At 36.5% G+C, this 16,234-nt stretch overlaps 4 protein-coding genes and 1 long non-coding RNA gene across 16 annotated transcripts in view; 3 read left to right on the forward strand and 2 right to left on the reverse strand.

Moving 5' to 3' along the window:
* The first annotated feature begins 4,536 nt into the window (after nucleotides 1–4,536).
* On the forward strand, nucleotides 4,537–9,763 carry Exd2 (Exonuclease 3'-5' domain-containing 2). Its single transcript, XM_011143446.3, has 7 exons — nucleotides 4,537–5,546; nucleotides 6,410–6,551; nucleotides 6,647–6,946; nucleotides 7,025–7,158; nucleotides 8,484–8,887; nucleotides 9,024–9,400; nucleotides 9,484–9,763. Exons 1-7 carry the CDS (start codon nucleotides 5,200–5,202, stop codon nucleotides 9,682–9,684), a joined length of 1,905 nt encoding a protein of 634 aa, XP_011141748.1. The 5' UTR covers nucleotides 4,537–5,199; the 3' UTR covers nucleotides 9,685–9,763.
* Nucleotides 9,764–10,199: 436 nt separating this feature from the next.
* blp (mitochondrial import inner membrane translocase subunit Tim16) lies at nucleotides 10,200–10,832 on the reverse strand. Its single transcript, XM_011143447.3, has one exon. The coding sequence runs from the start codon at nucleotides 10,728–10,730 to the stop codon at nucleotides 10,323–10,325; it is 408 nt and encodes a 135-aa protein (XP_011141749.1). The 5' UTR covers nucleotides 10,731–10,832; the 3' UTR covers nucleotides 10,200–10,322.
* Nucleotides 10,833–12,655: 1,823 nt separating this feature from the next.
* LOC105184574 (uncharacterized) lies at nucleotides 12,656–13,294 on the forward strand. Of its 2 annotated transcripts, none has more exons than XR_003113770.1 (3): nucleotides 12,656–12,805; nucleotides 12,924–13,082; nucleotides 13,156–13,294. XR_003113770.1 is itself a non-coding variant. In XM_019842058.2 (3 exons), exons 1-3 carry the CDS (start codon nucleotides 12,712–12,714, stop codon nucleotides 13,243–13,245), a joined length of 309 nt encoding a protein of 102 aa, XP_019697617.1. In that variant the 5' UTR covers nucleotides 12,664–12,711; the 3' UTR covers nucleotides 13,246–13,294. The 2 variants fall into 2 exon arrangements, 1 of the variants encoding a protein (XP_019697617.1); XM_019842058.2 differs by having other exon boundaries at nucleotides 12,664–12,771.
* On the reverse strand, nucleotides 13,067–14,253 carry LOC105184575 (uncharacterized). Its single transcript, XR_003113771.1, has 3 exons — nucleotides 13,983–14,253; nucleotides 13,682–13,881; nucleotides 13,067–13,606 (listed from the first exon to the last, which is right to left on the reverse strand). It is a non-coding gene; the product is annotated as an uncharacterized LOC105184575 (long non-coding RNA).
* Nucleotides 14,254–15,160: 907 nt separating this feature from the next.
* Nucleotides 15,161–16,234, forward strand: part of scrib (scribble planar cell polarity protein) — a 43,353-nt gene continuing 42,279 nt past the window's right edge. For 8 of the 11 annotated variants that reach the window (XR_002162821.2, XM_019842059.2, XM_019842062.2 and 5 more), the window contains exon 1: nucleotides 15,162–15,783. Coding sequence is in view for 9 of the 11 variants with exons in the window: in XM_019842059.2 (XP_019697618.1) it covers nucleotides 15,622–15,783 (162 nt within the window). In the remaining 2 variants the exon portion in view is untranslated. Of the gene's footprint in view, nucleotides 15,784–16,234 lie in introns of all 11 variants that reach the window. The other 3 variants (XM_019842064.2, XM_011143449.3, XR_003113767.1) reach the window with 2 other exon arrangements.

Genomic DNA, 16,234 nt, shown 5'->3' on the forward strand with positions numbered 1-16,234 from the left:
CGATATTCGATTTTCGGTACTGGTTTACTCTTTCATTTCTCTATAAGAAAAAAAAATTCATACGAATAGTTCATTCATCCGCGTTAATTTGATGAATAAATTAAATGTTGATCGATCTTCAATTTTCGGTACTGATTGATTCTCTAATTTCTTTATAAGGGAATAAAAATTGATACGAATCGTTCTTTTATCCGACTTAATTTGTTGTAAATTAGTGGGGTAAGTACCTGCAAGATGAAAACAACTTGTCATTGCACTTGGACAATTTTCTGACACTGATTTACGCTATTGATCGATATTCGATTTTCGGTACAGATTTACTCTTTCATTTCTCTATAAGAAAACAGAAAATTAATACGAATCGTCCATTAATCCGCGTTAATTTGATGAATAAATTAAGTATTGATCGGCCTTCGATTTTCGGTACTGATTGATTCTCTCATTTCTTTATAAGGGAAGAAAAATTGGTACGAATCGTATGTTTAACCGAGTTAATTTGTTGGGTAAATTACAGCGATAACTACCTGAAAAATGAGAACATATTGTCATTGGACATATTGTCATTTTCTGACACTGATTTATGGTATTAATCGGTATTCGATTTTCGATACTGATTTACTCTTTCATTGCTCTATAAGAAAAGGAAAAATTGAAACGAATCGTTCATTTGTCCGCGTTAATTTTTTTTTTATTATATATAAGTGGTCCATGGGACGATTAAATATTCGAATACATGTTGCCGTATCAAAGTCTCCTCTATAATAAACGATTTGACACGTCTGGAGACGCATGATGTATCGTTGCCCGCATCCCATTCCCTTCGTCCTGCTTCCCTGTATAAAATGTCGAATTGAAACGTATTAAAAAGTATTGACATTTTGAATATGTCTGAATTCTGAATCTTTTTGGTCCGAAGAAAAGGATTGAAAAGTATTAGTTCCCATTAAATTTTACTGCGCTAAATGCGAGACGGTCTCTTTCGTCCGGGTGCCTCACCAGAGAAATTTCTCTGGTACGCTAAATCCTGTAAGGCCATCAGTCTTTGTAGTATATCTCGTCGGTGCATAAGGTTTATATTACCTGTACATACATATTTTGAAACATTTTCTTTGGATATTATATCAAACGGATTTTGCGTGTCACGTAATATCCTTCGGACTACACGGACATTATTATTTTGATCATTTTGATTTCTTTGGTATTCATTGAATTATCCAGAACGCGCAACTGCCATGTTGAACGACTCAATTGTCGTGTGAAATGTTTCGATTTTCACAAATTCATATAAAATTTTTCACTGATTCACAGAAGTCTTTCACTTCTTATTAGTTCACGCTAGGGAAAAGATTCATGATCGCTGCCCCGATCAGCTTCAAAGCTTTTCGAATCATCTATATCGGCGCGCTTTTACTCCTCAGATTTCTGTCATTAATAACTTGATAATTATTGCGAATCTCGCAAAATGATATAGGACTTTTATGTTTGCCTTGACCCAATCTACCCTCACACTTCGGGTTGGCAGCTAATTACCGGACGCTTCGTATGATCTTCATGATATTAATCATACACAATGTCAATTCTTTTTTTTTTTTGCACATGTTAACATGTTAATTCATGTTATAAACGCGTAACAATGTGCAAGACCGTGCTTGTCAAGTACGCTTTATGGTTGTAGCACGAACGTAAACCGCCTAAAAATGGATGTAGCACGGACTGCCACCACATACAGGTTTTACCGCCGAAACCTGAAAGTGGATGTGGCATTGTAGTTCCCCTTTAAAAATGGATGCAGATGGCGCCATTTTTCCCAGTGCGGAAAGTCGGTATCGTCGAAAACACCGTGTTGGCCGCTCTCACATTCCTCTCTGCTTGTACCTAATGGTACAAGCTGGTGGTCTCTCAAAGTCAAAGGTTGCTACCCTTTAAGACCTGCTGTCCATGTATGCCTCCATCGTTGCCCCTCCTTATCCGCGGCCTCTCTAGTTTTGCTACCCTGGGTCAAAGCCGCGGGGCAGTATCAGCACCGCGCACAGTCTGCTACCTTACGCCGTCATTTGGAAATAACTCTGCAATGTTAGAATAACAGAGCATACTTAAAATCGCAAAATTTCAATTTATAGTTTCTTCCAAATGCTTGAGTGTTGCATCGTCTCCGGTTAACAGTAACTTTTGCTAGACCTATACTACATTTCTGCCAAAACTCATCAAAATCAGTGACCCCAAGTTTGGCAGCAGCCCTTGTCAGATTATAGCCCAGAAAGAATAAAGCCAGCGGCACACGATGCTTGTTTTCGTGCTGGATTGCTTGCTGGATGAAAATACTGCGTTCTGATTGGTGCATTTCCATCCATCTTCGGAATTGTACCAATCAGAACGCAGTATTTTCATCCAGTAAGCAATCCAGTCCGAAAACAAGCACCGTGTGCCGCTGGTTTTAGTCTCGCTCGCATTGCTGAGCGAGAACGAGAGCAAGAAAGAGGGAAAGATATTCTCGCTCGCGTTGCTGAGCGAACACGAGAGAAAAAGGGAATGATATCTCTCTGTCGCTCGGCGCACCGACGATTGCCGAGCGCGTGGTCCACACGAATAGATTGAGCCGGCTATGGGTGCGTGCGTGGTGGGGGAAATCAGAAAAGAGTCGTGGACATTGGCATCGTACAGTTCATGTGCACGGTTGTGCAGAAGGCACCTCACACTGGGCACGGCTAAAAGCGGCCAGTGACCTCTCTCTTTCTTCTCTCTGATTCATGTATCATATGAATTTATAAATTCATATAATATATAAGTATAATTCTTTCAGTAAAAAATAAAATATATAGCATACGTTAGCTTTCTGTTATATATACACACAAGACGATTGGCTTCTGCTCACTCCTGTCACTAAAGGCTCGTCTGCAATAGCTGTAAGAGTAAAGCTGTAAGGCTGTAACGTAAGCTGTCAGCGAATGAAAATATTTCATTTCGTAACTTGCAACCTTACAGCCTTAAGCCAGCGGCACACGGTGCTTGTTTCGTGCTGGATTGCTTGCTGGATGAAAATACTGCGTTTTGATTGGTACATTTCCGAAGATGGATGTAAATGCACCAATCCGAACGCAGTATTTTCATCCAGCAAGCAATCCAGCACGAAAACAAGCATCGTGTGCCGTTGGTTTTACAGCTATTGTAGACGAGCCTTAAAGTGTCGTCTACAATGGCAGTAAACAGTAAGGCCTGGTCTACAATACGTGTCGTAAGTTGTAAGCCGTAAGAATTGGCGAATCACAGTCGATTATTACAAAAATAATCGGCTATAATTGGTCAATTCTTACGGCTTACAACTTACGACACGTATTGTAGAATGACCTTAAAACGTGGTCTACAATGGCAGTAAGCAGTAAGAAGTAAGCGTAAGTGGTAAGAAATAAACCAATCACAGTCGATTATGAAAAAAATAATCAACTGTAGTTGGTCCATTTCTTAAGGCCCATCTACAATGGCTGCAAGAATAAGGTTCTAAGCGTAAGCAGTAAGAAATGGACCAACCATAATCGATTATTCTTATAATAATCTATTGTGGTTGGTCTATTTCTTACTGCTTACGCTTAGAACCTTATTCTTGCAGCCATTGTAAATGGGCCTTTACTGTTTACGCTTAAGCCCGTTGCACAATACCAGGCAGCAGGCAATAAGAATAAAAATAGGCCAATCATAATAGATTATTCTTGTAATAGTCGATTGTGATTGGTCTATTTTTATTCTTATTGCCTGTTGCCTGGCATTGTGCAAGGGGCCTTACTTCTTACTGGTTACGACCATTGTAGACCACGCTTATGAAGGCCCATCTACAATGGCTGCAAGAATAAGGTTCTAAGCGTAAGCAGTAAGAAATAGATCAACCACAATCGATTATTATAAGAATAATCGATTAGACCTGATCTACAATACGTGTCGTAAGTTGTAAGCCGTAAGAATTGGCGAATCACAGTCGATTATTACAAAAATAATCAGCTATAATTGGTCAGTTCTTACGGCTTATAGCTTACAACACCTATTGTAGACCAGGCCTTATGGTTGGTCCATTTCTTAAGGTCATTCTATAATACGTGTCGTAAGTTGTAAGCGGTAAGAATTGACCAATTATAGCCGATTATTTTTGTAATAATCGACTGTGATTCGCCAATTCTTACGGCTTACAACTTACGATACGTATTGTAGAATGACCTTTACTGCTTACGCTTACAACCTTATTCTTGCAGCCATTGTAGATAGGTCTTTAGACAGCAAGGGAGTAGGATTAGGAGCAGCCATGAATTATAATAGTTATAGATGGGAGTGTGTACTGCTCTCTCCAGATCTAGATCTCACTCGCTCCACTCTCGTTATCGTAAGCACCCAAAGATTTTCACACAATATCGCATACGGTATTTTTTCAAAAATTTAAGTCAAGAGGACTTGATCGATTAGATTAACTTAATGCATACTAAAGCGCTAAAGTATACATGTAATAAAACATTTTGTTTTAAGCTAATATATCAAAACTATAACATGTCGCGTAGCTGTATATTCTTGTCTTCTCATATTCTTATATTCTTATCTTCTTCATGTTAAACACTCGATTGGTCCATTTGCCGATATATCGCTTGATACAGTTACGAAGTTCGTTCGAAAGAAGCTTTTAATCCCTACCCGAACTTATCTTGTCGCGTAAGCAAAGGAACGTTCTCCGAAATCAAGATCTCACTAGTGTAGTTGTGCGTGTGCCCGTAGCTGTGTGCGTCGGCTATTCTCATAGCTACGGGGTGCCTTGAACCTCGTTTGTATTTCAATGAAGCGGATCTGTGCACCGAGATGATTTTTTTATACGAATCTTCGCGCAACGACAATTATTACTTCGAACGTCCGTCATGCAGGTTTATTATGTAAAACGACTTGTCTGGTCAATGATTTACGTCGATTTTATTTAAACATGTCTGTATAAAACATTACTCTAAGTTGTGATTAATTGATGTCTTAAATTTCATATTTCCGTATGTAATCGTTAATCCCTGATTAATTGGCGCACTTATTTAGTTGCCTAATAATCGCTTAATATTTATAAAATTGTAACATAAGAGCTTAATTGCTCGTACATCCATATTGGATACGAAGGAATTGTACATAATATACCGATTTTAATCGAATTTCACGTGCTCCTGGGAGCCTGTTTCTCTTTAATTAATGCTTCCGGCACGCAATAACATGTTTCTTGTTTGCGTGACCGTGGGACTTGTTTTCTTAGCGTCGAAGTATCGTAACAATGTGCTTCGTAGCGTTAAGCATCTGTGTAAAAATATCGCGAGCCGAGATAATCATAGGAATAATAATAATGATGATACTGTAATTGCTAAATATGATAACAACAATAATTATAAAGATACCAATAACAATGAAAATTGTAAAAATGATAACGGTAATTATGCTAATATCAATAACGACAAAGAAAAAGAATTTAAAATTACACTAGACAAGATTATTCTGGCGGACTCTCTAGAGAAGTGCGATTACGCCGTCCAACGTATTCGCTGGTAAGTGTAAGCGAAAATTATTCAAATACAAGTACAATTCCAAAAAGTAACTATTTTGTAATATTATTTCTAATTATTAGAGCAGATTTATCTGTACTCTCGTAACTTTCTATTATATGATGAATATATGGCTGTTCCTGGAAGCATTATTGTTTACATTTCTTCTAAGAAGGAATCTATTGAATACCTTAGAGATTCTCTTCTTGTGTATAGTAAACATGTGTAGAATGTGTCCTTGGAATTCTCTAGAATTTCTAAATCTATCTACTTATGTTTCTGATAGAACTTACCCAGACAGCATTAATGTCCAAAACTGGGATATAAGACATCTTTCAGACGTCTTTAAGATGTCTAGACATAAGATGTCTTTAAGATGTCTTATGTCCCAGTTTTGGATATTGTGCTGTCTGGGTAGATATTTATTACATAAAAGAATTTTTCTCTTTTCTTCTTCCTTTCTTTCTCTCAATTCATTATCTCCTCATAATCCATAAAATATTTTTCCTCTATGTTACAAAAAATGAATTTTGTTAATATTAAATAAAAATGATTGATCAAATTTCTATATCTTTCAGTTTTCAGCTTTATTTCTCATTGTTGCTTATGTCAAAAAAATCATATTTATATAATATCTCTAAAAGATATCTTAACATAATAATTTAATTACTTAATAAGTATTTAATATTTATAAAATTGTTATATAAGAAGACTGTCTTTTGCATTAATAAGATGTAAATCAAAAGCAAAGTATTCATACATAACATAATATATAAATAAAATATAAATAGAAAACAAAGTACTTATATACATAATGCTGGTTTTGATTAATTTTTAATTTAATTTAATTTAATTTTTCTTTCTAGTGATCTGTCTGAAGGCGTATTGGGTTTTGATTGTGAATGGGTCAATGAAGGACCTGTTTCTCTATTACAATTAGCTACTTTCAATGGAGTATGTGCTTTGTTTCGCATTGGAAAGATCGGATATATTCCAGATAAACTCAAAGTATGGCTTCGAGTTTCCAAAATAAATGCAATTATTATTCAGGCACTATAATAAGATCAATTTTATCAATTAACAAATTTTTTCCTTTTTCTCAGGAATTATTGTCGAATAAGCGTATTCTTAAAGTTGGAGTTGCTTCATTTGAAGATGGACAAAAGATATTAAAGGATCATGGGTGTCAAGTTAGCGGAACCCTCGATATAAGAACTTTGGCTGAAAGCATCCAATTGCCAAGTTTAAAGAGCTTAGCGGCAATGAGTTTAGAATATCTTGGTCTTGAAATGGACAAAATAATAGAACTGAGGTGTGGCGACTGGGAGGCTAGCACCCTGACTGACGAACAAGTGACTTATGCTGCTTGTGACGCAATTGCATCCATTTTCATTTACCAAAAAGTAAAGCAAATGCAATCCAAGATAATTTTCTTTTCATTCATATGTACATATATAATAATTGCTAATCTTTTCCTGCAGATAATGCAGAAAATGCGGAAAGCTAAACAGAAGCTTACATTATGGCGGAAATTTACTATTTACTTATCTAATAAATTCAGCAGTGATGTAAACACACGAATTCATGGTGTACCTGCTGGAATAGTTGATACGAGGTACGAACATTTATGAGTCGTAGTTAGTACATTTGAATTTTTATATGGAATTTCACATATTTTGAATATAATATATAATAGAGTCCCCCGTATCGGGGTGATACGTTCCAAAATCTACTACAGATTCTCACAGCCACAGATAAACAGCAACATCTATATATAAATCATATTTTATCTAGATATATACCTAAAATAAATTTTAATTGATAAATTGGGGCACGCAATAAAACATTTCAACATTAAATAATAGTAAAATATATGCTGTATTATATACTTGTATTATTAAATTTATGAATTATTCATTTCTGGAATTTTCCATTTAATATTTTCGGGTCACGATAAATTACAAACAACTGAAATCACGGAAATCAAATCTACAAATATGGCGGTTTTATTATATATACATGTATATGGTGCAAGAAATATATAGGGTGTCCCAAAAGTAACGGACCACCCTAATAACTCTTCAGTATTGAAGTTTCAAGGAAAATGATCTGAATAAAAGTTATAGGGATTTAAGTGAGCTACCCTGACTTTGACTTGATAATGACCTTGACTTTCACCTTGACCTCTATTTTCAAGGTTATTTGAAGGTCAACTTGCATTTTTTAATGGGAACCCTTATTTTTTATTAAACTTCTTTTTCTACTAGTTAATTTGAACAACTTTTGTTTAAAACATTTTTCTATTCGTCTAATATTTTTTTTTAAATATTTGAGGAAAACTTGATAACTTTTTCAATATTTAACTTACGATATCTCGCTAACTATTTGTCGGAAGAAAAAGTGGTACTACTTTCTTGCTTTATTTAGTCTCAAGAATATATTGTTACAATAGCGCCCTGATTTTTGTTAATTTTATGATTTTGAAATTCAAAAACCAGTAAGTTAACAAAAGTCAGGGCGCTATTGTAACAATATATTCTTGAGACTAAATAAAGCAAGAAAGTCTAGTATTACTTTTTCTTCCGACAAATAGCGAGATAACGTATGTTAAATATTGAAAAAGTTCTCAAGATTTCCTCAAATATCTCAAAAAATATTAGACAAATAAAAAAATGTTTTAGACAAAAGTTGTTCAAATTAATTAGTAGAAAAAAACAGTGTAATAAAAAATAAGAGTTCCCATTTAAAAAACGCAAGTTGACCTTCAAATGACTTTGAAAATAAAGGTCAAAGTCAAGGTCATCATAAGGTAGCTCACTTAAACCCCTACAACTTTTGTTCAGATCATTTTCCTTGAAACTTCAATACTGAAGAGTTATTAGGGTGGTCCGTTACTTTTGGGACACCCTATATTTATATATAAGCTTGTGTCTGTTTAAGGTTCAAGGCTCATCGATCAAGTATAAACAGTATCAATAATGCTAATAATAATTTGAGTATGACTAAAATATTAGATAGAAGCACTAGTGCCGAACGCAAAAATACAATACCTACAAGGAATAAGCCATTATATCATAATTGTTATTTACAAGCACCTGATGGAGAGATATTGTGTACATGCGATCGTAAAAAAGCAGAATGGTACATCGGAAAAGGATTGGGAGAACTTGTTCAGACAGATCCTTACACAGTGAAATTGAACTTTGAGCCTTCTGGTCGTGCATTAGGCGAAGTCGGGCAATATTACACTCAAGTAAAAGTCAATCAATGTGTAGTCTGTGGATGCACTGAAAAGTTTATCAGAAAAAACGTCGTACCACGAGAATATCGCAAATATTTCCCACGTAAGCGTTTTTTCCCTTTATCTATTCATTCTTTATTTTTATTAAGAAAAAGTATCAAGAACTGATATTTTAAACTATTAAAAGTATCGAGATATTGTGTAATATATAAAAGTTAAAATTGTTGGATCTTTTTCAGTGGTGATGAAAGCACATCAATCTCACGATGTGCTGCTATTATGTCCATCCTGCCATGAAATTAGCAATAATAATGATCTACAGCTCAGAAGAAAGTTGGCAGAGATGTGCGACGCACCTTTAATCGGGCCACTAACACACATGCGAGATAAATATATGAGCAATTTTCGAAAGCTTCAGTCGGCCGTTAAGGTATTGAAACAAGGGTTATCGATACCTCAGCGACGACGTGAGGAGCTTGAGATTTATATAATGGAGCATACAGGGCAGAAGGAGATCAGTCCGACTATGCTCGATGCCCTGCATGAAAGATTAAAAACCGTATCGATTCAACAAGCGATTTCTAATCAATTCAAATACCAACCGCATGGCTTAAAGGTATTCGCTTTATATAAAAGTCACATATTATGAATAACTTAAATGTAAAATTGTTATATTATTTATTTGACTCACTTCGATAGGTGGTACAGTATTTCCAAAGACAAGAAGGCGGACTAGTTGAGCTAGAACGTATGTGGAGAGAGCATTTTCTTACCACTATGAAACCAAAATACTTACCAAATTTATGGTCTGTACGTCACAATCAAGAACGATTGATCATGCGCCAAGCGCAAAATCGTATTGAACCACAAGATGCAAAGATTGCTGGACTAATGAAGTAGCAGTGTAGTTTAAAAATTATACCTGTAAGGACTCGTATAAGAGCGAGAACTTCAAAGAAGACTATTATACTAATCAATATATGTTTGAATATATATATATATAGATATGAACTTTCTTTTTATATATTTTTCTCTCTTATGCTCATTTTTGCTAATCTATTCCCAAGCAATGTGATGCAAGTTTCAAATTCATAAATCACTTTTTTAATCCAAACTAAGTTTGTCATAGAACTTATATATCACTTCTCAGCAATTTGGACTAACTTATATTTAAGATATTTTATATCTTGTTTTACTCAAACTATATTTTTAAATCTCTTCCAACCCTTTTGTAGTTTTAAAATAGTGAAACTATTTATTAATTACAGCAAAGAATACTCCAACTATTGTAATAACAAATTTTTTTCAAATAAATATTTAATTCTTGCATCAGAAAACATTTCTAGAACTAATAATTAGTTTGACATGTTCAAGATCATGTTAACATAAATTTATACATTTAATAAAAAACTCTGTTAACTGTATTAACAAACTTCTAATTTATGTCAGAATGTTTGTTACTTTTTATTAATTATGCTATATGCATTATGTACAGATCTCTAAAAAAAATTAAGTAAATTTAAACTAGAAGACAAGTCTTATAGCTGCTTGGAAACTTCCTGACTATTCGCCGACGACGACGATGATGTTGAAGATATTCCCTGATTTTTCATCTCCTCGTCAATACGCTCTTTAGCACGTACTACCTTGGACTGCAAGTAGAATGAACCGCCTTTCGACCTGTCATTAGCTTCCATGAGGTATTTGTAGTTCTGCTCGATCAGCTCTGTCTGGTCAGTACGTTCTGCATTAAGAATACGAAGTGCTTCTTCCAGAGAAATGCCAGTCCTAGTGTTTGCGGCGACATGCTTCGCACCTCTTGTGCCACCACCGGCTCTTCGCGCCGCTTCTTGACTCGCTGCAATCTCCTGACGCAGAGCACGTGCGAATGCCTTGCCCACGACCTGCGTACCGGATATAATGATTTGTATAAGATATTTTGCCATAATCTCTACTAATTCGTCCACTTGCGTGAACGCAAGGCGGTCAAAATGACTAGCCGACTGTCACGTCCGAAATTTCTGTCTGTACGAAATTGTACGCTATTCCAAGCATTAAAGCCCGGTCCAGAATAAGTTACAAATACCCAGTTGCGAGTTGCGAAGGATGGCAACTACTAGTTACAAAGTACTATTTTCGGTTGTAACCAGTGTTGCCAGCAAAACCGTGTTCGATTGTGCCAAAAAGTGTGCCACATTAGTGCGTTTTGTGCCATTCGAGCTAAATTAATATATTTTGAAGATTTTATAAGAACTGAGGAATCTATAAGTAGTTTTTATTGTCTAATCTTATATTTGTATTTTAAATTTGCATAAAAACTAACACTTCTTGTACTATCTTTAGAGGTTCGGAAACTTTACTCTGAGGGCCGTATTCATAGTCCGGTCTTATATTTAAGATCGTCTTAAGTTTATCTTCAGATGCTGTATAAATCATTTCATTGGCTACAGAATATCTAAACGTGAACTCAAGACACTTGTAAATATAAGATCCGACTATGAATACGGCCCTGAATGTAGAGTAATTGAATTAATCAATCATGATAAAAAGATATTTGCTCTTTTTATTATTATTGGTTAATCCGATGCTAGTTACTTTATCCGTAATGTGCAAGTTCCGAACGCACTCCAGATAATGTAAGTGCCACTTTATTGGTTATATTAAATCTACATACTCTTGCTTGTAGAATGCGATACGTTTGTCATAGAAGCCAAAGATTTAAAACTTTCACTTAAAAATGAAATTGTATCACTTTTTTTTTTGTGCCACAAGAAATGCATAATGTACCACCAAATCACTAAATTGTGCCTGTGTGCCACTAACCTTTAATTGTGCCACATGTAGTACGAATATGCCATAACTGGTAACGCTGGTTGTAACAGACAGTTGCCGGTTGCCGTTGCCAAGAAGTTAAAAGTTGGGCAATTCTCTTTTAGCAACCAGTCTTATGACCGAAAATAAAGCCAACCGCTTAACACTTTGTAAAGCCAGCGGCACACGGTGCTTGTTTTCGTGCTGGATTGCTTGCTGGATGAAAATATTGCGTTGTGATTGGTACATTTCCGAAGATGGATGGAAATGCACCAATCAGAACGCAGTATTTTCATCCAGCAAGCAATCCAGCACGAAAACAACGAAAGCACCGTGTGCCGCTGGCTTAACTAGTAGTTACCATTCTTCGCAACTCACAATTGGGTGCTTACAACCTATTCTGGACTGGCCATTACGGTGACAGGACGTTTAAAGCCCATCTACAATAGCCGCAAGAATAAGATTGTAAGCAATAAAGCCCGGCCCAGAATAAAGCCAGCGGCACACGGTGCTCGTTTTCGTGCTGGATTGCTTGCTGGATGAAAATACTGCGTTCTGATTAGTGCATTTCCATTCATCTTCGGAAATGTACCAATCAGAACGCAGTATTTTCATTTAGCAAGCAATCCAGCACGAAAACAAGCACCGTGTGCCGCTGGCTTTAGTTGCAAACACTCAGTTGCAGAGTTGCGAAAGATGGCAACTACTAGTTACAACCCAGATAGCACATGGATGTCCATCGGACGTCCGTTATATGTCCATTTTTTTTACAAAAGACGTCCATAGGACGTACGTTTGTCACAACTTCGGATATAGGACGTTCGAGGGACATATATTGGACGTTCCACAGGTCCGATGTTCAATAAGGATATCCTTGTTACATCCAATTTATGTCCACGGACATAAATCGGACATGCGGACATAAATTGGACGTGAAACGTACACTCGCGGACATAAAGGTTTGTGTCCGTTTGTTTGCAACTTTCGGAACGCATCTCGAGAAGAATGAGAGTCACTGCTCTGCCTGCGAGCACGCCTGCGCAGTGATTCACAACGAAAAGCGAGAAATGAAATATACACGGTGGGACATATTATAATAATATAGACTCAAATGAAATGAATACTCCAGCATTAAATGGAAATGAGGGAACACAGAACAGACAAGAATCATCCGATGTAAGTCTTATACTCCGGGGGACATCTGAAAAAGGTAGAGATAAATAAACATGTTTATTTTTTTAAAACAATACGAACTTAATTAAGAGAATTAAGCTGCATTACGATAGTTACGATTCTGTTATACATTTATATATGATTTATTGTTTCAGCAACAGCCATCTTCTATAGCAGAAGCAATGATATTAGATACAGAAGTAGCTGTTATAGCGAATTTTGAATTTTTGGGACATACAGACATGGACATGGAAGAGGAAAAAGATGGAGAGGATGAAATTTATGATGCAAATACAGATACCAAACTAAATAAAGTAACGTTTACTACCATCTTACATTTTAATGATATTGTTCACGCTATTTGTTAACAATTTTCTCATTTTTCAGGCATCTCTTTGTTTCTGCTCTTCTTTTCATATCTTCATTATATTTTCCTTTGTTCTTCTCAAAAACATATTTTGCCATGTGCGCATGTGATTACAAAATGTAAGAATATTTCCATGTATCAATATATCTTCTCATATAGACATAATAGAATGGATACAAATTATGAAGCTCTTTCTCTCTCGAGAGGGTTTTTTTCCTTATATTTTTATGTAATATGAAAAGAAAGATCGTTGATGACCGTGTAGATCAGAGCAGATATCAGAATATTAAAATACATGTTGAACCTCGAAGTAGCCAGGGTAGGCGGATTGCCGTCAATACCTTCGCTAGCTTTGTGCACATTCTCTCAGTACTCCTTCTCCATCTCCTTGTTCTTGGAAAAGAGAGTAACGTTGGACAGCGGTGGCTGAACGAAGTACGAACGTTGAGAGCTCACGTTGCTTGGACACATCTTTAGAGAAACGAAAGACCGGCTTAATGGATTTTGCTATCATTTGTGCAACATTTCTGCCAGCGATTCGCTTACCTAATCAACTGGACATTGGATCGCTTTCGCAGTTTATGAAAGCATGCGCCGAATGTATCCGTCACTATCGGTGGAAACGGGTAATGAGGTATCGACGACGAAGGCTCGTGAGTAGAATTTAACGTCCAACTAGAAGTATAATAGCCACTGACCCTGTGTCCTAAAAGATCGCCTTGGGCCATGCCGTTTATTAGGAATAACTGCAACAGGATTGTATAATAATGCAAATGAAACACGTTCTGTGGCAAGTAATTCACTCTGCAGTTGAAGCTGTACCAAATATATATACAATTTTCGGTACCTGCTGTTGTATACTACTTCGCTTGTTGTTGCTCTTGATGCCGGAATCCTTCCTGCTACATATGGAAGAAGCGTGACTATCGGTTCTTGACCAGTTAATAAAGGAGTAGAAGGTACAGGATTCGGATTCATTTCGACGCTATTGGTAAGAGGAATCTGCGGACGAAGTCAATCGTGACTGTCGAGAAACTACAAAATATGCCAAGTAGGGAAATCGCTCATTGAGCGGTTTTCTCCGCTAAACGCAATGATTGTTGACATACTTATGTCATACCACGTATATTTCATTTCTCGCCTTTCGTTGTGAGTTACTGCGCAGGCGTGCTCCGTAGGCGGAGCAGCAGCTCTCATCTTTCTCGAGTCGGAATACGTCCCGAAAGTCATTAAAAAAAAGTGACCTTTATGTCCGCGACCGTACACAATTCTAGTGAAAATTACTATCTACGTCTCGAAAGAAAAATGCATCGTATCCAATCGTATCCTATTTTTCTGTACTAGTTATAATTTATATATCAAATTCCTTTATTAAATTTTAGCTGTATTATCCAAAAATGTGCTAAAATAGTCAAATTTGAAATTTTTTGAGTTATCTAAATGCATGATATTAAAAATATTTTGTATTTTCGGTTATCAAAATTTTTTCATATTGCATTTTTGATACTTTTGCATAGTCTGCTTTTGCAGAGTCTGGTGCCAGACGCAAGGAGCACAACTATATTAATAATATTTATAAATGAATAAAAATGTTTACATTTTATTTTTAGAACTTTGCAGAGAGTATTGGTTGTTTTTTGTAGCTGCACTATTGAACTGGTACACTAAGTTAAAGTGAGACAAATATAGGTTTTCTCTAGCTTATTGCACCAGTTCAGCAATGCAGCTACAAAGAACGGACCGTATAAGTTTGTTGTTATCATATATTCACTTACAATATGTTTTCTGGATTTAAGCTTTCAACAGCCTTAAGAATTTCAGGCTGCGTTCCGAAATTCACTGCCAGTATTGAAATTCTATAGGCCTGTTCGTTTTATCTGTACTACTGAACTGGTGCAATAAGTTGAAGAGAGAAAACCTACGTTTATCTCACTTTAACTTAATGCACCAGTTCAGCAGTGCAGACAAAACGAACAGGCTTTATAATATATTTATTTATAACGTGACGTGAACTATAGATTTTTAGTACTGGCAGTGAATTGCGGAACGCAACCTTTGTTTGAGATACATCCGAGATACGAGAACTCGGTGCGACAACTATATCCAAGAAATCTAACCGAGATCTAGCATGGACACAAGGCTTTAGCGTGTTCGTTTCTTCGATGAGAACGAGCCAAGGTCTACGCATTCGGTAAGGTCGTGACGCGATCGGAGCGATGCGTAGGTTCGTACGGTTGTTCTTGCTCGTCGTTTATTCGCGTAGCTTTAGAGCAACGCGAGCAACGTGATCGGTGGTTCGTCAACGTGATGACGTCAGATCTTGAAGCATAGGCTGAGAACGCGTTTGAAGGCGACTAGGGCGTGAAAGCGTGCGTTCCTTCATCTCGGCTGAAAGTATGTGCAAATAGCAGCGCGTGTATTCGCTTGATCTGCGAGATAATTATGTTCGGTGCTGCTTTGACGTGATCGACAGTGAATAGTGTACCATGTTTCGCTGCATTCCGATTTTTAAGGGATGTAATAGGCAGGTGGAATACGTTGACAAGCGTCACTGCTCTCTGCCGTGCGTCCCCGACGATATTTTACGATACTCTCGGAGTCTGGAGGAGCTTCTGCTGGACGCGAATCATATCCGTGATTTGCCAAAAGTAAGCGGAATATTGTTTTTATTTATAATAGTGACTTTTTATTCCTTGCTGCATTCCTTACTTTTGTGCTCTTTCTGTCTCTGCTTCTCTTTCTTTCTCTCTTTATCTCTCTCTTTCTTGCTCTCTCACTCTCTCGCTCTTTTTCTCTCCCTTCCTCTCTTTCATTCCATCTATTAATCTATCATCTTTCTACTTATTATTTATTTACCTATCAATCTATCATTTCTACCTATTTATTTATCTATCAGTCTATCATTTATCAATCTGTCATCTCTCTATCTGTCTATTTATCCATCCATTCATCCATTTACCCATTCATCAATTTATCCAGTCATTCATTCAACTGTCCATCTATTCATCCATCCATCTGTTTGTCTGTTCATCCATCTATCCATCCATCCATCCATTCATTCATCCATCCATCCATCCATCCATCCATCCATCCATCCAT

The sequence above is a fragment of the Harpegnathos saltator genome, unplaced genomic scaffold (assembly GCF_003227715.2).
Source record: "Harpegnathos saltator strain DR-91 unplaced genomic scaffold, Hsal_v8.6 scaffold599, whole genome shotgun sequence".
Lineage (NCBI taxonomy): Eukaryota > Metazoa > Arthropoda > Insecta > Hymenoptera > Formicidae > Harpegnathos > Harpegnathos saltator.

Excerpts from the sequence above, each read along its gene's own strand:
- Exd2 (XM_011143446.3), top strand. The coding sequence starts at position 5,200 with ATGCTTCCGGCACGCAATAACATGTTTCTTGTTTGCGTGACCGTGGGA. Across the intron at positions 5,547-6,409 it reads GCCGTCCAACGTATTCGCTG|TGATCTGTCTGAAGGCGTAT; the intron begins GTAAGTGTAAGC and ends TTTTCTTTCTAG. Across the intron at positions 8,888-9,023 it reads ATATCGCAAATATTTCCCAC|TGGTGATGAAAGCACATCAA; the intron begins GTAAGCGTTTTT and ends GATCTTTTTCAG.
- blp (XM_011143447.3), bottom strand. The coding sequence starts at position 10,730 with ATGGCAAAATATCTTATACAAATCATTATATCCGGTACGCAGGTCGTG.
- LOC105184574 (XM_019842058.2), top strand. The coding sequence starts at position 12,712 with ATGAATACTCCAGCATTAAATGGAAATGAGGGAACACAGAACAGACAA. Across the intron at positions 12,772-12,923 it reads ACAGACAAGAATCATCCGAT|CAACAGCCATCTTCTATAGC; the intron begins GTAAGTCTTATA and ends TTATTGTTTCAG. Across the intron at positions 13,083-13,155 it reads CAGATACCAAACTAAATAAA|GCATCTCTTTGTTTCTGCTC; the intron begins GTAACGTTTACT and ends CTCATTTTTCAG.